The sequence below is a fragment of the Hypanus sabinus genome, chromosome 18 (assembly GCF_030144855.1).
Source record: "Hypanus sabinus isolate sHypSab1 chromosome 18, sHypSab1.hap1, whole genome shotgun sequence".
NCBI lineage: Eukaryota > Metazoa > Chordata > Chondrichthyes > Myliobatiformes > Dasyatidae > Hypanus > Hypanus sabinus.
Window position 1 is genome coordinate 68,903,648 of NC_082723.1, and position 20,067 is coordinate 68,923,714.

The 20,067-nt window shown below is 52.6% G+C and overlaps 1 protein-coding gene across 1 annotated transcript in view; it reads left to right on the forward strand.

The window, feature by feature from the left end:
• galnt9 (polypeptide N-acetylgalactosaminyltransferase 9) overlaps positions 1-20,067 on the forward strand; it is a 251,445-nt gene that overhangs the window by 43,088 nt on the left and 188,290 nt on the right. Inside the window, 2 exon segments of the mRNA XM_059994615.1 lie at positions 12,822-12,988; positions 17,802-17,976. Of these exon segments, the coding sequence (XP_059850598.1) occupies positions 12,822-12,988; positions 17,802-17,976 (342 nt within the window).

Genomic DNA, 20,067 nt, shown 5'->3' on the forward strand with positions numbered 1-20,067 from the left:
CACCAATACATTTGTATACAAAATCCTACAAAAGGTAGTGATTTCGGACCAGTACATCATGGGTAAAGCCCTCCCCACCACTGTGCACACTACATGAAATACTGTTACAGCAAAGCAGCATCCATTATCAGAGATCCCTATCCCCCAGGCCATGCTCTCCTCTCTCTGCTGCCATCAGGAAGGAGGTACAGGAGCCTCAGGACCCACACCACCAGGTTCAGGAACAGTTATTACCCCTCACCATCAGGAAGGAGGTACAGGAGCCTCAGGACCCACACCACCAGGTTCAGGAACAGTTTTTACCCCCTCAACCATCAGGAAGGAGGTACAGGAGCCTCAGGACTCTCACCACCAGGTTCAGGAACAGTTATTACCCCTCAGCCATCAGGAAGGAGGTACGGGAGCCTCAGGACTCGCACCACCAGGTTCAGGAACAATTATTACCCCTCAACCATCAGGAAGGAGGTACAGGAGCCTCAGGACCCACACCACCAGGTTCAGGAACAATTATTATCCCTCAACCATCAGGCTCTTGAACCAGAGGGGATAATTTCACTCATCCCAACACTGAACTGTTCCCACAACCTAAGGACTCACGTTCTGGATTTTTATTGTTTATTTATTATTGTTATTTCTTTTTGTATTTGCACAGTTTGTTGTCTTTTGCACACTGGTTGGATACACACGTTGGTGCAACTTTCATTGATTCTGTTATGGTTATTATTCTATTATGGATTTATTGAGTATGCCCACAAGAAAATGAACCTCATGGGTTTGTGAATATAATAAATTTGATAATAGGTAACGTGTTGGGCCAGGATCTGTCAGGATGTTGGCAACTTGAAACTGTTGTGTCTTTCCACTGCTGAGTCTGCTTGTTTAAATCCCCAAGGACGAGGAGGTTCAGTACAGTCAGTGAAACAGCCACAAGACACAGGAGGCATCTCCTGTCTCTGCAGATTTTACTCGGCCCCTTGCTGACTGCAGTCAGTTGGCGGGGAGCGGACATCGCGGCTCATTAAACCATTTCCTCCGCCAGTTTACACGCACGAGTCGAGAGGCACCTGTCATCCGTTGACTTTTATTTATTCTGTGTGGAGCTGGGTGCTCCTAATTGAGAGAGCACAGTGTGCAATTAGACTCGGGTCGTTGACAGCGCTGCAGAGGGTCGTCGTACTGTCTGCTTTGCAAAGTTTTCCGGTTGTGACTGAGGCAGCAGACTGGCCATGGGCCGTCACCTCAGCGCGCCCGGGGGGATCTCTCGCAGCCCGGTCATCAATATTCCAGTATCAACACGAAAGGTTCTGCAGATATGATATGCTGGAGGAACTCAGCAGCTCAGGCAGAGTCTATGGAAATGAATAAACAACAACGTTTCAGGCCGAGACCCTTCTTCAGGGTTCAAAAGGAAGGTGGTGGGGGGAGGGAGCAGTTTCCTTTGCAACCAGAAAAAAATATGAAGTAATATGTAATAATAATAATAATAATAATAAATAAATAAGCAATATATATCAGCAACATGAGATGAAGAGTGCTTGAAAGTGAGCCAATAGTGAGGGCAGTTTAGTGATGGGGTGGGTGAGTGAGGAGCCTGATGTTTGAGGGTAATAACTGTTCCTGAACCTGGCGGTGTGAGGCCTGAGGCCCCTGTACCTCCTTCCTGATGTTTGAGGGTAATAACTGTTCCTGAACCTGGCGGTGTGAGGCCTGAGGCCCCTGTACCTCCTTCCTGATGTTTGAGGGTAATAACTGTTCCTGAACCTGGCGGTGTGAGGCCTGAGGCCCCTGTACCTCCTTCCTGATGGTTGAGGGGTAATAACTGTTCCTGAACCTGGTGGAGTGGGACCCTAGGCTCAGTTCAGAGTCGAGGTGAGTGAAGTTATCCACACCGGTTCAGGAGTCTGATGGTTGAGGGGTAATAACTGTTCCTGAACCTGGTGGAGTGGGACCCTAGGCTCAGTTCAGAGTTGAGGTGAGTGAAGTTATCCACACCGGTTCAGGAGCCTGATGTTTGAGGGTAATAACTGTTCCTGAACCTGGCGGTGTGAGGCCTGAGGCCCCTGTACCTCCTTCCTGATGTTTGAGGGTAATAACTGTTCCTGAACCTGGCGGTGTGAGGCCTGAAGCCCCTGTACCTCCTTCCTGATGTTTGAGGGTAATAACTGTTCCTGAACCTGGCGGTGTGAGGCCTGAGGCCCCTGTACCTCCTTCCTGATGTTTGAGGGTAATAACTGTTCCTGAACCTGGTGGTGTGGGACCCTAGGCTCAGTTCAGAGTTGAGGTGAGTGAAGTTATCCACACCGGTTCAGGAGCCTGATGTTTGAGGGGTAATAACTGTTCCTGAACCTGGCGGTGTGAGGCCTGAGGCCCCGAACCTTCATGGAAGTAAGAACCTGAGAAGGGAGTGTTTTCAGCTGGACTGTGGTCTGTACAGTGAAGGAGGTGGTTGGGGCAGATACGTGAACACCGCTAAAAGACAGGTGAAGGTTTGGAGCAGGGCTTCCCTACCTGGGGTCAGCTGACCCCTTGCTTTTTGGGATTGGTCCATGGCATAGAGAGGGTTGGGAACCCCTGGTTAGGAGCAACATCAGAATCAGGTTTAATATCACCGGCATGTTTTGTGAAATTTGTTAACTTTGCTGCAGCAGGACATTGCAATACATAATAATAGAAAAAATGCAAATTACAGTAAGTATATATTAAATACATTAAATAAGTAGTGCAAAAACAGAAATTAAAATACAGTGAGGTAGTATTCGTGGGTTTGCTGTCCATTCAGAAATCGGAGGGCGGGGGTGGGGTGGGGGAAGAAGCTGTTCCTGAACCGCTGAGTGTGTGCCTTTGGGCTTCTGATGGTAGCCACGTCCTGGGTGATGGGGGTCCTTAGTGAGGCATTGCTTCTTGAAGACGTCCTGGGTGCTGGGGAGGCTAGTGCCCATGATGGAGCTGACTGAGTTTACAACCCTCTGAAGCTTATTTTGATCCTGTGCAGAAACTCCCACCCCCCCATTCCAGATGGTAATACAGCCTGTCAGAATGCTCTCCACGGTACATCTGAGGAAGTTTTCAAGTGTTTTAGGTGACATACTGATGCACCATCAATAACTCTCGGAGACAGGAGGCGAACGATAGGCTTTTATTAGCTGCAAGAGACCACGATTAACAGCAAGAGACCATCACACAACATCCTGGAGACTGAGGGGGGAGCAGTGCCTCCAATCGCCTTTATACAGGGGTCAGTGGGAGGAGCCACAGGAGCAGTCAGTGGGGGGGGGGGGCGTGTCCCGACAGGTATACGTAGTTCACCATCAATCACCTTTATACCGGGGTCTGTGGGAGGAGCCACAGGAGCAGTCAGTGGGGGGGGGGGGGCGTGTCCAGACAGGTATATGTAGTTCACCACACATACCAAATTTCCTCAAACTTTTAATGAAGTATAGCCACTGTTGTGCCTTCGTTGTAGCTGTGTCGATATATTGGGCCTGGGATAGATCCTCAGAGATATTGACAACCAGGGATCTGAAACTGCTCACGCCTTCCACTTCTGATCCCTCCCTGTTCCCTCATCTTACCCTTTCTGACGTCTACAATCAGCTTTTCTGACGCTGTGCGAGGTTGTTGCTGAGACACCACTCAACTAGCTGATACACCTTGCTCCTATATGCCCTCTCATCACCACAGTTGCGCTTTCTTTGTACCATATCATGTTTGCAGACATCCCACCCTGCAAAAACTCATTTCAGGGAGGTAGTACCATCAGTTTGCGGGAGAGGTGGGATGTCTGCAGTAGAGTAGCAGAGTAGCTCCTTAGCAGCTCGCCAGCTAGTTTAAATAACGTTAGCTATGCTAATGAATGAATGACACCTGCTAAACTCACCTCAACATGTCTTTTACATTTTAATCCACCACGGGCAATAGAAAAGTCACTGTTGCAAACAATCCAGCAAGTAACACAGTCATTATTTTTGAACTCCTATTAGGCAGGGGTACACTTTCGTGTAGTATGGGGTGAAGTATTTTTTTGGAACTCTCACTCTCTCTCTCTTGCTCTCAAAAAAATCAATTTCTGGGATATTGTATATAATTTGCGGGCGTCAGGGAGCCGCTATCAATACGTGGGAGACCAAATGGTACTAGTTCAGCTGAGATTCTGGATGACATGGGGGAGTTCGGCCATAAGGCCTGTTTCTAATGTGTGTTCTATTCATAAATAAAATTAAAATGTTTGCACAACAGAAACAAATAATAATCAATGTGGGAGAATATTTTCAAAACATTTCTCATCGATGCCCAGAGCAGACTGCCGTGTTGTGTACTATGATGCTGAGTGGGTTGTGTTTTTTTTTTGAAAAATCTGGCTTCTTTGAAAGACTAGAGAAAGCTGCCTATTAAACATCTTTTTGGCAGCAGGCCACATCTTGTCCAAAAGTTCAAAAAAAACATTAGCAGATGCTACGGCCACAATTATGCAGGAGGCAATTTGATTTTTAAATTAATCTGCTTGCTTTGGCAAGGTTGTCATCTCTTGGAGGAGGATGAGATGAAGTGTCAGAGGTCAAAGGTCAAGGGTGGTCAGCAAGGTGGGAGGACAGAGCAAATAGGACTGGACAGGATGAGCTGGGTTTGGCTGACCAATTAGTGCAGAGCAGATGGGGTTGTACTCATAGGATCATGGGATCATAGAGCACTACAGTAGCGAAACAGGCCATTCAGCCCATCTGATCCTTACATGCTAGTCTACTGCCTCGTCCCATTGACCCACACTTGGACCATAGCCTCCACACCCCTCTCGTCCATTTATCTATCCAAACCTCTTAAATCGAAGGTCTCAAAGGCACGTTTAAAGTCAGAGAAATGTACACAATATACATCCTAAAACACTTTCTCTTCACAACCATCCACAAAAACAGAGGAGTGTCCCAAAGAGTGAATGATAGTTAAATGTTAGAATCCCAAAGCCCCCCAGCTCCCCCCCACTCACAAGCAGCAGCAAAGCAACGATCCCCCTTCCCCACCAGCAAAAAAAAGCATCAGCACCCCCACCGAGCACTCAAGCGTGATCAAAGCAACAGCAAAGACTGGAGTATCACAAAGACAACTCATTCACCCAGTATTCGACATACCACAGGCTCTCTCTCTCTAATAAGGGAGAAGGGAGGGTCTCCATTTCAGAGTGAGAGGGGAGGCATAACAAACAACTCACAGATTTACGATGTTATAAGTCTGTTACGTCGCTTTTTCCAAGCTCTGTGCCCAAAGGACCCGGAACTCCGAAGGTGAGCTAACCTCTTAGGCCGCATCCTTGGCGTATCGAAAAGCGGCCAGTCGTGAAACCCCGAGAGCGGGTCCCGTTCCTGCAAAGAACCGAAGTCAGCGTGTAACTCCAGGTCAGGGTCTGCAAAGGAACACTGAAAGGGGAAAATAGAGATATTAAAGATGGAAATAGAGCTGTTTCTGAAGATGTTACAAATATTACAATATGAGTGAAAAAGTTCCCTCTCATGTTCCCCTTAAACTTTTCACCTTTCACCCTTAACCCATGACCTCTAGTTGTAGTTCCATCCACTCTCAGTAGGAAAAGACTGCCTGCTTTTACCCTAGTTATACCCCTTGTAATTTTGTATACCTCTATCAAATCTCCCTTCAGTCTCTTTCTCTTCACCGGAGAGGACTTCCATTGGCAGCTTGTTCCACACCCTCTGAGTGAGTTACCCCTCAGGTTCTCCTTAGATATTTCACTTTTCACCCTTAACCCATGACCTCTAATTCTAGCTTCATCCAACATGAGCCGAAAAAGCTATCTACTCTATCTACCATCATCATCATTATGTGCCATGTCATATGATGATCATGGCCATGATTACTCTTGGTAAATTGCCTTCTTCTGGGCAGTGTCTTCACAAGATGGGAGACTCCCAGCCAATATTGATACTCTTCAGAGATTGTCTGCCTGGTGTTGGTGGTCACATGACCAGGACTTGTGATATCACTGGCTGCTCAAACAACCGTCCACCACCTGCTCCCATGACTTCATTAGACCCTGATCAGGGGCTAAGCACTTGGTCCAAGGGTGACCTGCAGGCCAGTGGAGGGAAGGAACTTATACCTCTTCTGGTAGAGGTGTTTCTCCACACTGTCACCCAACCCTATCTATACCCCTCATGATTTTGTATGCCTCTATTAAATTTCCTCACTCTCCGAAATTCCAGTTCTAATCTATTCAACCTTTCCCTGTAACTCAGGTCCTCAAGACCTGGCAACATCCTTGTAAATTTCCTCTGCACTTATAACCATATAACAATTACAGCTCAGAAACAGGCCATCTCGGCCCTTCTAGTCCATGCCGAACACGTACTCTCACCTAGACCCACTGACCCGCACTCAGCCCATAACCCTCTATTCCTTTCCTGTCCACATACCTATCCAACTTCTTCAAATTTGGGGCAGAGAAGGCTGAGAGGAAACTGGGCCGAGACTGGTTGAGAAATGGAAACACTTTGCATTAGTGGGCGGTTCATGGACTGGGAACACAGATAGAAAGTTGAAGACTAACTGAGACAGAATGAAAAACATTTTCATGGTAATTTCCATGGTAGCATAGCAGTTAGTGCAATGTCATTACAAAGTTCAAAGTTCACCTTAAATTTATTATTAAAGTACATCTATGTTACCATATACAACCCTGAGCCTGACATTAATTTTCTTGTAGGCAAATCCAATAACCATAATAGAATCAGTGAAAGATCACACCAATAGAGCGGACAATCAGTGTGTGAAAGACAACAAACTGTGCAAATACAAAAGAAAAATTAATAATAATACATAAATGAGCAAAAAATATCAAGAACATGAGATGAAAAGTCCTTGAAAATGAGCCCACAGATTGTGGACTGGGCTGTATCCATTGCTTTTTGTAGGATTTTCCATTCAAGGGAATTGGTGTTTCCATACTAGGCTGTAATACAACCAGTCAATATCCTCTCCACTACTCATCTACAGAAGTTTGTCAAAGTTTTAGATGTCATGCTGAATCTTTGCAGACCCCTGAGGAAGTAGAGGTGCTGCTGTGCTTTCTTTGTCATTGCTCTTCATTGCTTGGCATTCAAAATCATCATCCCATCAAAAATAATGAATAAGCTTCAAGATCTTGGCCTCAATGCCTCCTTGTGCAATTGGATCCTCAAATGGCTCCCCATACCTTTAATTTCACTCACCAATCAAGAATCTACCAATCTCAGCCTTGTATGCACCCAGTGACTTGGCCTCCACAACCTTCTGTGGCGACAAATTCCACAGATTCACCACCCTCTGGCTAAAGAAACTCCTCCTCATCTCCGTTCTAAAGGGGCATCCTTCCGTTCTGAGGCTGTGTCCTCTGGTCCTAAATGACCAAAAAAAAAACATCTCTCCAGACCACAGTGCACTCACACAGCATCAAATCACACACAACACATAAACTGCCCTCAACCATCAGGCTCTCAAGCCAGTGGGGATAGCTTCACTCACCCCAACACTGAAGTGTATCCAACCAACTTTCAAGGACTCTTCATCTCATGCTCTCGATATTTATTGATTATTATGATTATTCTTTCTTTTGTATTTGCACAGCTTGTTGTCTTTTGCACACTGGTTGAACACTGACGTTGGTGAAATTTTTCATTTATTCTATTATAGTTATTGGATTTATTGAGTATGCCCACAAGAAAATGAATCTCAGGGTTGTATCTGGTGACATATGTACTTTCATAATGAACTTGCTTTGAACTTTGAATGGGGTTGAAAAAGACTCGGCCAATAGTTCAGATTCAGATTCAGTTTATTGTCATTTAGGAACCACAAATGCAATGCAGTTAAAAAATGAGACAACGTTCCCCCAGAATGATATCACAAAAGCACATGACAAAACAGACTACACCAGAAAATCCACATAACGTTTGGCAATCTCCAATCCAGAGTCCGGAGAGGCTGCTGCGTATTAATATCGCACTACTGTCTTAGCGCGTTCCCTGGAAAGGAGCTCCAATTCCACAAGACAAAACAAGACCAAAAACTAAAGCTACAAGACTTGCACAAAACCACATAGTTACAACAGTGCAAACAATAGCATAATTGATAAAAAAAAACAGACCATGGGCACAGTAAATATAGTCCAAAGATGTTAAAGGACTATAAGTTCAAAAGAAATCACCACACAGTTTCCACAAGTCCCCAGGGTCCCGACAGACTCGCCATCCCACGCCGGTGGCAGAAGGGAATACCCCCGCTATGGACTTCCATAGTACCGCCCGACTCAGACGCAGCACACAGTGAAAGCGACCTGACCGTAGCGGACTCCGAGTCTGTCAAATCTCCAAGCCAACGACCATCCCCTCCGACACAGCTTCTCCGAGCACCATCCTCTGCCGAGCGTATCAAGCTGGCCCCACCAACGGCCATCGGCAACGCGACCCCGAGAACTGGGGGCCTGCTCTTCCCAGCAGAGTCCCGGACCTCACAGCAGCAGCAGCAATGAAGAAAGTCTTCCTGGAGATTTCCCGATGTTCCTCCGTGCTTCCATGTCCATTTTCAATCGATTATGATTGCGCACAGCATCCCACTTCACAAATAACAGATAATCAGCTCCAGAGTGGCCACTGCAAGCTGCGTCGCACCGCCATCTTGGAAATCAGTAATTGAATGGTGGAGCAGAACTGATGGGCCAAGTGGCCTAACTCTGTTCCTACTGTCTTATGGTAATGGAGCCAAGATTCAAAAGTATTCCCTGTGAAGCACTGGCGGAGTGGTTGTGGTTCCGGGTTCTGGACGAAGAGGGCAAACTGAACATCTATCAGTCACTCTTGTGTGCATTCAAACAGGCAACATTGTGTTCGGAGAAGACCAGGGTGCTGCAGTTTAGAGGCAAAGTCACTGGAACCAGCAACCAAATGTCTAGATCATGGACCCAGGGATGAGGGTTCAAATCCCAGCCCTGCAATTGCGAATCGAGATTGAAGAGATTTATCTAGTGTATCGTTATACGCACAGGTACAACGAGAAACATCTTAGTAGCAGCACCACGGGCACAGGGTATCAGGTAAGCAGCATTCACAAACATACAGCAAAGAAATTAAGCACTATTTTTACAAGAAAGTGCACAATTGGAACAACAAAATCTATTAAAGTAACAGAGAGGGTTCAAAGGAGGTTCACAAAAATAATTCCGGGGTTGAAAGGTGGGAGTGTAGTTGTTAGTTCAGCAGCTTATAGTACAGGTGACCCAGGTTCAATTCCTGCCGCTGCCTGTAAGGAGTTTGTACATTCTTCCCGTGACTGCTTGGGTTTCCTCCGGGTGCTCTGGTTTCCTCCCACAGTCCAAAGATGTACCGGTTAGTAGGTTAATTGGTCACTGTAAATGTCCCGGGAATAGGCTAGGATTAAAAATCGGGGGGGAGGGTGGTTGCTGGGTGGCCTGGCTCGAAGGGCTGGAATGCTCATTCTAGGCTGTATCTCAATTAAATCAAAATAAAATAAAAGGCTTGTCATATGAGAAATGTTTGATGGCTCTGGGCCTGTACTCACTGGAATTCAAAATGATGAGGGGACTCTCACTGAAACCTATCGAATGTTGAAAGGCCTTAATAGACTGGACGTGGAGAGGATGTTTACAATGGTGGGAGAGTCAGAGGACACAGCCTCAGAATAGAGGGTCGTCCATTTAGAACGGAGATGAGGAGGAATTTCTTTAGTCAGAGAGTGATGAATCTGTGGAACTCATTGCCACAGGTGGCTGTGGAGGCCAAGTCATTGAGTATATTTAAGGCAAAGGTTGATAGATTCTTGATTAGTCAGGGCATGAAAGGGTACAAGGAGAAGGCAGGAGACTGGGGCTGAGAGGGAAAATGGATCAGACATGATGAAATTGGCAGAGCAAACTTGATGAACCAAATAGCCAAACTCTGCTTCTGTATCTTATGGTCTAAAGTTGTGTTCACGTAGATACACTGAGGTATCAACGTGAACACAACTGGTTGTTTCTATTTGGTTCAAGAAACAAATAGTGAAGTGAAGTAAACACGAGGAAATCTGCAGATGCTGGAAATTCAAGCAACACACACACAAAATGTTGGTGGAACGCAGCAGGTCAGGCAGCATCTATAAGGAGAAGCACTGTCGACGTTTTGGGCTGAGCCCCTTTGTCAGGGCTAACGGAATCAAGAGATAGTAAGAGATTTCAAAGTGGGAGGGAGAGGTGGAATCCCAAAATGATAGAAGACCAGAGGGGGAGGGATGAAGCTAAGAGCTGGAAAGGTGATTGGTGAAAGTGATACAGAGCTGGAGAAGGGAAAGGATCATGGGTCGGGAGGCCTCAGGAGAAAGAAAGGGGGAGGGGAGCACCAGAGGGAGATGGAGAACAGGCAAGGAGTGATTATGAGAGGGGCAGAGAAAGAAAAGGAAAAAAAAGGAGGGAAATAATAAATAAGTAAACAAACAAACAAATAAGTAAGTAAATAAGTAAGGGATGGGGCAAGAAGGGGAGGAGGGGCATTAATGGAAGCTAGAGAAGTCAATGTTCGTGCCATCAGGTTGGAGGCTACCCAGACGGAATATAAGGTGTTGTTCCTCCAACCTGAGTGTGGTATTATCTCAACAGTAGAGGAGGCCATAGATAGACATATTAGAATGTGAATGGGACATGGAATTAAAATGTGTGGCCACTGAGAGATCCTGCTTTCTCTGGCGGACAGAGCGTAGGTGTTCAGTGAAATGGTCTCTCAGTCTGCGTCGGGTCTCACCAATATATCGAATGCTTTTAAAGAAAGGGGCTTCCCTTCCTCCACCATCAACTCTGCTCTCAAATGCATCTCTCCCATTTCACACACATCTGGTCTCACCCCATCCTCCCGCCACCCCACTCGGGATAGGGTTCCCTTTGTCCTCACCTACCACCCCACTAGCCTCTGGGTCCAACATATAATTCTCCGTAACTTCCACCACCTCCAACAGGATCCCACCACCAAGCACATCTTTCCCTCCCCCCTCTTTCTGCTTTCTGCAGGGATCGCTCCCTATGCAACTCCCTTGTCCATTCATCCCCTCCATCCCTTCCCACCGATCTCCCACCTGGTACTTAAATTGTAACCTGCCCTTACACTTGCTTGCTCACCACCATTCAGGGCCCCAGACAGTCTTTCCAGGTGAGGCAACACTTCACCTGTGAGTCGGCTGGTGTGGTATACTGCGTCCGGTGCTCCCGGTGTGGCCTTCTATATATTGGTGAGACCCCACGCAGACTGGGAGACAGTTTCGCTGAACACCTATGCTCGGTCCGCCAGAGAAAGCAGGATCTCCCAGTGGCCACACATTTTAATTCCACGTCCCATTCCCATTCTGATATGTCTGTCCATGGCCTCCTCTACTGTCAAGATGAAGCCACACTCAGGTTGGAGGAACAACACCTTATATACCGTCTGGGTAGCCTCCAACCTGATGGCACGAACATTGACTTCTCTAACTTCCGTTAATGCCCCCTCCCCTTCTTACCCCATCTCTTACTTACATACTTATTTATTTGTTTGTTTATTTATTTATTATCCCCCCCCCCTTTTATCCTCTTTTTTTCTCTCTCTGCCCCTTTCACAATCACTCCTTGCCTGTTCTCCATCTCCCTCTGGTGCTCCCCTCCCCCCTACTTTCTCCCAAGGCCTCCCGTCTCATAATTCTTTCCCTTCTCCAGCTCTGTATCCCTTTTGCCAATCACCTTTCCAGCTCCTAGCTTCACCCCTCCCCCTCCTGTCTTCTCCTATCATTTCGGATCTCCCCTCCCCTTCCCACTTTCAAATCTCTTACCATCTCTCCTTTCAGTTAGTCCTGACGAAGGGTCTTGGCCCGAAACGTCGACAGTGCTTTTCCCTATAGATGCTGCCTGGCCTGCTGTGTTTCACCAGCATTTTGTGTGTGTTGTTTAGTGAAGAGAAGCAGCTGTTCCTGAACCTGGTGTGGGACTTCAGGCTTCTGAACCTCCTGCAGGAAGATGATATGGCCCAGATGGTGGGCATCTTGGATGATGCAAGTTACCTCTTGAAGCTGCACCTCCTGTAGGTACTTCTGAACGTACAGCTTGTATCGGTGGGCTGGGTCCAAAGTTCCAAGTTCAAGGTACGTAAACATTATACAGCCTTGAGATTCGCCTCAAAGTGGAGCAGTGAGCTGTCCCTCACCTCTGTTTTTGACCTCTGGCCCAGCAACTAAATCATCGTCCAAACATCGCGTTGAGTTGCTTCGATACATTCTAGGGCCTGGACCCCACCATCTCGATTCAGCCTGTTTCTGACCTTTCCAGTTAGGCACTGTGTTTAAATCATCCTCTAAACATCACGTTCAGTCGATATGTTCTGGGGCCTGGACCCCACCGCCTTGATTCAGCCTAATCTCTGCAGCTTCTAAGCGTTCCTCCATATTTGAACTGTCGTACGAGAGGCTAGTGGTTCCCATCCTGGGGTCCATGGGCCCCTTGGGTTAATGGTTGGGGCCAAGGGCATAACAAGGGTCAGGAACCCCAATGCCAGACCATGATGCAACCAGCCAGGATACTTTCAATAGTTACATCTGCAGAAGCTTAAGAAAATGGACTTGCTTAACCTTCTCAAAAAGTAAAGTCCCTGGCAAGCCTTCCTCGTTATTGCAAGTACAAACTGCTCACAGATAGCGCTGGAGTTGAACGCTGAACTCCGAACACCTGAGCTGTAATAGCGTTGCTCTGACCAGTATGTCGTCGCGGTTATGAACTCGAGTCTTTAACCAGACGCTGTAGCTGCTCACCGGCTCCTTGTTCTTGCTTTAAGATGCCGACAGATGACCTACCTGCCCAAGCTCCCGCAGATCGCTGTCGTCTTCATCTTCGTGAACGAGGCGCTCTCCGTCATCCTTCGCTCGGTGCACAGCGTGGTGAACCACACGCCCCCTCACCTGCTGAAGGAAATCATTCTCGTTGACGACAACAGTGACAATGGTAAGGACAACATGCCTTACCGCAGAGCTCCCTGTACAGGACCGGCCAACTTTGTCCATTTCTGCCAGATGTGGGGAGACGGGGCCGGGCAGTCCGGAACAGAGACTCAGAGTCTAGCAGGGAGGCAGCGACAGGAAGCCTCGTGTGGAGACAACAATGGGGCGTCTGCTGGGGAGGCAGCGAGGGAAAGTTTGGCGGGGACGAGGCGATGGTGTTCTAGAAGGAATGTGCCGATGGGATGTCTGGGAGGGATGTGGCGACGGGGAGTCCGGTGGGGGGATGGAGACGGGGAGTCTGGCGGGGGGATGGAGACGGGGAGTCCGGTGGGGAGATGGAGACGGGGAGTCCGGTGGGGGGGGGGGATGGAGACGGGCAGTCTGGTGGGGGGATGGAGACGGGGAGTCCGGCGGGGGGATGGAGACGGAGAGTCTGGTGGGGGGGGGATGGAGACGGGGAGTCCGGTGGGGGGATGGAGACGGGGAGTCCGGCGGGGGGGATGTGGTGATGGGGAGTCTGGCGGGGGGGAATGGAGATGGGGAGTCTGGCGGGGGGATGGAGACGGGGAGTCCGGTGGGGGGGGATGGAGACGGGGAGTCTGGTGGGGGGATGGAGACGGGGAGTCCGGCGGGGGGATGGAGACAGGGAGTCTGGCGGGGGGGGGGATGGAGACAGGGAGTCTGGTGGGGGGATGGAGACGGGGAGTCCGGCGGGGGGGATAGAGACGGGGAGTCTGGTGGGGGGGATGGAGATGGGGAGTCTGGCGGGGGGATGGAGACGGGGAGTCCGGTGGGGGGGGATGGAGACGGGGAGTCTGGTGGGGGGATGGAGACGGGGAGTCCGGCGGGGGGATGGAGACAGGGAGTCTGGCGGGGGGGGGGATGGAGACGGGGAGTCTGGTGGGGGGATGGAGACGGGGAGTCCGGCGGGGGGGATAGAGACGGGGAGTCTGGTGGGGGGGATGGAGATGGGGAGTCTGGCGGGGGGATGGAGACGGGGAGTGCGGCGGGGGGGTGATGGAGACAGGGAGTCTGGTGGAGGGATAGAGATGGGGAGTCTGGCAGGGGGATGGAGATGGGGAGTCCGGTGGGGGGATAGAGACGGGGAGTCAGGCAGGGGATGGAGATGGGGATTCTGGCAGGGGGGCAGAGACGGGGAGTCCGGTGGGGGGATGAGGCGGGGAGTCTGGTGGGGGGATGGAGATGGGGAGTCCGGCAGGGGGATGGAGACGGGGAGTCCGGCGGGGGGATGGAGACGGGGAGTCCGGTGGGGGGATGAGGCGGGGAGTCTGGTGGGGGGATGGAGATGGGGAGTCTGGCAGGGGGATGGAGACGGGGAGTCCGGCGGGGGGATGGAGACGGGGAGTCCGGTGGGGGGATGAGGCGGGGAGTCTGGTGGGGGGATGGAGATGGGGAGTCTGGCAGGGGGATGGAGACGGGGAGTCCGGCGGGGGGATGGAGACGGGGAGTCTGGTGGGAGGGATGTGGTGAATGGGAGTCTGGCGGGGGGGGAATGGAGTTGGGGAGTCTGGCGGGAGGGATGTGGTGAATGGGAGTCTGGCAGGGGGGAATGGAGACGGGGAGTCCGGCAGGGGGATGGAGACGGGGAGTCCGACGGGAGGGATGTGGTGAATGGGAGTCTGGCGGGGGGGAATGGAGATGGGGAGTGTGGCGGGGGGATAGAGACGGGGAGTCCGGCAGTGGGGTGATGGAGACAGGGAGTCTGGTGGGGGGATAGAGATGGGGAGTCTGGCAGGGGGATGGAGACGGGGAGTCCGGTGGGGGGATAGAGACGGGGAGTCTGGCGGGGGGATAGAGACGGGGAGTCAGGCAGGGGATGGAGATGGGGAGTCCGGTGGGGGGATGAGGCGGGGAGTCTGGTGGGGGGATGGAGATGGGGAGTCTGGCAGGGGGACAGAGACGGGGAGTCCGGTGGGGGGATGAGGCGGGGAGTCTGGTGGGGGGATGGAGATGGGGAGTCCGGCAGGGGGATGGAGATGGGGAGTCTGGCGGGGGGATGGAGACGGGGAGTCCAGCGGGGGGATGGAGACGGGGAGTCTGGGGGTGGGGATGGAGACGTGGAGTCTGGCGGGAGGGATGTGGTGAATGGGAGTCTGGCGGGGGGGGATGGAGACGGGGAGTCCGGCGGGGGGGGATAGAGACGGGGAGTCCGGTGGAGGGGGGGGATGGAGAAGGTGGGTCCGGCGGGGGGATGGAGATGGGGAGTCTGGCGGGGGGGTAGAGACGGGGAGTCTGGTGGGGGGGATGGAGACGCGGAGTCTGGTGGGGGGATAGACAGGGAGTCTGGCAGGGGGATGGAGATGGGGAGTCTGGCGGGGGGGGTAGAGACGGGGAGTCCGGCGGGGGGATGGAGATGGGGGGTCCGGCGGGGGGATAGAGATGGGGGGTCCGGCGGGGGGATGGAGACAGGGATTCCCGGGGGGGATGGAGACGGGGAGTCCGGTGGGGGGGGATGGAGACAGGGATTCCGGGGGGGGGGATGGAGATGGGGAGTCTGGTGGGGGGATAGAGACGGGGAGTCTGGTGGGGGGATAGAGACGGGGAGTCTGGTGGGGGGATAGAGACGGGGAGTCTGGTGGGGGGATAGAGACGGGGAGTCTGGCAGGAGGATGGAGACGGGGAGTCCGGTGGGGGGATGGAGACGGGGAGTGCGGCGGGGGGATGGAGACGGGGAGTCCGGTGGGGGGATGGAGACGGGGAGTCCGGTGGGGGGATAGAGACGGGGAGTCCGGTGGGGGGATGGAGACGGGGAGTCCGGTGGGGGGATGGAGACGGGGAGTCCGGTGGGGGGATAGAGACGGGGAGTCCGGTGGGGGGATGGAGACGGGGAGTCCGGTGGGGGGATAGAGACGGGGAGTGCGGCGGGGGGATGGAGACGGGGAGTCTGGTGGGGGGATAGAGACGGGGAGTCTGGTGGGGGGATAGAGACGGGGAGTCTGGTGGGGGGATAGAGACGGGGAGTCTGGTGGGGGGATAGAGACGGGGAGTCTGGCAGGAGGATGGAGATGGGGAGTCCGGTGGGGGGATGAGGCGGGGAGTCTGGCAGGAGGATGGAGACGGGGAGTCCGGCGGGGGGATGGAGACGGGGAGTCCGGTGGGGGGATAGAGACGGGGAGTCTGGTGGGGGGATAGAGACGGGGAGTCTGGCAGGAGGATGGAGATGGGGAGTCCGGTGGGGGGATGGAGACGGGGATTCCGGGGGGGGTGGATGGAGACGGGGATTCCGGGGGGGGATGGAGACGGGGAGTCCGGTGGGGGTGGATGGAGATGGGGATTCTGGGGGGGGATGGAGACGGGGAGTCTGGTGGGGGGATAGAGACGGGGAGTCTGGTGGGGGGATAGAGACGGGGAGTCTGGCAGGAGGATGGAGATGGGGAGTCTGGTGGGGGGATGGAGACGGGGAGTCCGGCGGGGGGATGGAGACGGGGATTCCCGGGGGGGGATGGCGATGGGGAGTCCGGTGGGGGGATGGAGACGGGGAGTCTGGTGGGGGGGATGGAGATGGGGGGTCTGGCGGGGGGGATGGAGACGGGGATTCCCGGGGGGGGATAGCGACGGGGAGTCCGGTGGGGGGATGGAGACGGGGAGTCCGGCGGGGGAATGGAGACGGGGAGTCCGGCGGGGGAATGGAGACGGGGAGTCCGGCGGGGGGATGGAGACGGGGAGTCCGGCGGGGGAATGGAGACGGGGAGTCCGGCGGGGGGATAGAGACGGGGAGTCCGACGGGGGGGGGGGGGGATGGAGACGGGGAGTCCGACGGGGGGGGGGAATGGAGACGGGGAGTCCGACGGGATGGATGTGCCGATGGGGAGTCTGGCAAGGGGATAGAGACGGGGAATCCGACGGGGGAGGGGGGATGGAGACGGGGAGTCCGGTGGGGGGATGGAGACGGGGAGTCCGGCGGGGGAATGGAGACGGGGAGTCCGGCGGGGGGATAGAGACGGGGAGTCCGACGGGGGGAGGGGATGGAGACGGGGAGTCCAACGGGACGGATGTGCCAATGGGGAGTCTGGCGGGGGAATGGAGACGGGGAGTCCGGCGGGGGAATGGAGACGGGGAGTCCGGCGGGGGGGGGGGGAATGGAGACAGGGAGTCTGGCAGGGGATAGAGACGGGGAGTCCGACGGGGGGAGGGGATGGAGACGGGGAGTCCAACGGGACGGATGTGCCAATGGGGAGTCTGGCGGGGGGATAGAGACGGGGAGTCCGACGGGGGGAGGGGATGGAGACGGGGAGTCCAACGGGAGGGATGTGCCAATGGGGAGTCTGGCGGGGGGGATGGAGACGGGGAGTCCGACGGGGGGGGGGAATGGAGACAGGGAGTCTGGCAGGGGATGGAGACGGGGAGTCCGACGGGGGGGGGGGGAATGGAGACGGGGAGTCTGGCGGGGGATGGTGACGGGGAGTCCGACGGGATGGATGTGCCGATGGGGAGTCTGGCGTGGGGATGGAGACGGGGAGTACGGCGGGGGAATGGAGACGGGGAGTCCGGCGGGGCGGGGGGATGGAGACGGGGAGTCCGACGGGATGGATGTGCCGATGGGGAGTCTGGCGGGGGGATGGAGACGGGGAGTCCGACGGGAGGGATGTGCCGATGGGGAGTCCGTCGTGGGGTGATAGTGACGGGATGTCTGTAGGAGAGGCAGCAACGGTGAGTCTGGCGGGCAGACTTTGACGGGGTCTGGCGGGCAGACTTTGACGGGGTCTGGCGGGAGGCGGGCTGGATTGAATGGAGGGTCTGAGGAAGGTGGGTGTTGCTTTGCTCTGCTGAATGAGTGAACTCCCTGTGCCATTCAGTGGAGCTGAAGTTTAACCTGGATCAGTACATCCACAAGAGGTACCCCGGCCTGGTGAAGATTGTGCGGAACAGCAAGCGGGAGGGGCTGATCCGGGCCCGGATCCAGGGCTGGAAGGTGGCAACAGCCCCAGTGGTCGGCTTCTTCGATGCTCATGTGGAATTCAACGTCGGCTGGTGAGTACGTCCCGCCTCCGGCTTCCCGCTCTCACTCCCCTTCTGCAGCATCTCCCAGCCCACCAGCCTGACCCTCTGTCCTTGCATACATCCCTCCAGTTGGACACTGGGTTCTCCCACCTGATGGTTATGTCCACATCCTGTGGATTCCTGCCTGGCTTTGGTTGTTGTAGAATCAGAAAGAGATTTATTATCGCTGACTTATATTGTGAAATCTGTCACTTCTGGTAGCAGTACAGTGCAATACATCAAAATTGTTGTAAGTTACAATAAGAAATACAAACAATAAATAGTGTAAAAAGAGAGGGCAAAGTGGTGAGGTAGTGTTCATGGGTTCAATGTCCATTCGGAAATCGGATGGCAGAGGGGAAGAAGCTGTTCCTGAATCGTTGAGTGTGTGTCTTCAGACTCCTGTACCTCCTCCCTGATGGCAGAGGGGAAGAAGCTGTTCCTGAATCGTTGAAAGTGTGGCTAAAAGCTTTAGTACTTGCTTTCTGGTGGTAGCAGTGAGAAGAGGGTTTGTCCCGGGTGATGGGGATCCTTAATGATGGGTGTTGCCTTTTTGAGGCATTGCCGTTTGAAGCTGTCCTCAGTGGAGGGAGGACCACTGACCCATGGTGGAGCTGACTGAGTTTGAAACTCCTGCAGCCTCCTTTCCGTCAGTGAGACCTGACGTAGATTGGAATCAGAATCAGGTTTATAAACGCTGGCACATGCTGTGAAATTTGTCGTCTTGCAGCAGCACGCCAAAGCAGTACATGATAATATAAATTATAAATCACAACCAGAAGTATATATATAAAAAGAGAAAATTAACTGAAATAAGTAGCACGCAAAGAGAGGGAATCCTGCCGCTGTCTGTAAGGAGTTTGGACGTTCTGCTTAAGACCGTGTGGGTTTCCTCCGGGTGCTCTGGTTTCCTCCTACAATCCGAAGACGTACCAGTTGGTAGGTTAATTGGTCAATGTAAATTGTCTCATGATTAGGCTTGGGTTAAATCGGGGGATTGCCGAGCAGTGCAGCTCGAAGGGGCGCACTGAATCTCAGTAAATAAATGACTGAGGTGGTGTTCATGGGTTAATTGTCCATTCAGAAATCAGATGGCGGAGGGGAAGAAGCTGCTTTTGAATCGTTGAGTGTGTGTACCTCCGCCCTGATGGGAGCAATGAGAAGTGGGCACGTCCTGGGCGGTGAAGGTCGCTGATGATGGACATCATTTTTTTTTGAGGCATCACTCCTTGATGTTCTGGATCCTACGGAGACTGGTGCCTGTGATGGAGCTGGCTGAGTTTACAACTCTCTGCAGCTTACTTCAATCCTATGTTGTAGCCCCCGCCCATACCAGATGTTGATGCAGCCAGTCAGAATGCTCTCCACAGTACATCTGTAGAAATTTGCGAGTGTCTTTGGTGACAGACCAAATCTCCTCAGAAATACAGCTGCTGTCGGGCCTGTTTGTGACTATGTTGACGTGTTGGTCCCAGGAGAGATCCTCAGAGCTTTTCACTTCCAGGGCCCTGAAGCCTGCCGATCACCTTCGCTCCGTCTGCCACCTATTTCAGTTCATTCTGACAGTCTGGCCACCGTCTCCTTGACTGCCACAGGAGGCACGCCGTTGGTGATGGGGTCCTTCATGATAGATGCAGCCTTTTTGAGGCGTCACCCTTTGAAGACGTCCTCGATGCTGGGAAGGCTCGTGCCCGTGATGGAACTAACAGAGTTCACAACTTTCTGCAGCTCCTTCTCGTTCCTGTTCGGCAGCCACTCCATATCAGTTGGAATATTCTCCACAATACATCTGTAGAAATTTGAAATCTCATCAGTACTCTAAAATAACAGCCACAGAGACCTGGTCTTCTGAAGCATCCTTCACAAGACTGTATCCGAGTGTTCTGCAGGCACTACAATGTGAACTACTGTCCACATGGTCCATACCCCCCCATTCCGTGTCGACGGAGACCTGGTCTTCTGAAGCATCCTTCACAAGACTGTATCCGAGTGTTCTGCAGGCACTACAATGTGAACTACTGTCCACATGGTCCATACCCCCCCATTCCGTGTCGACGGAGACCTGGTCTTCTGAAGCATCCT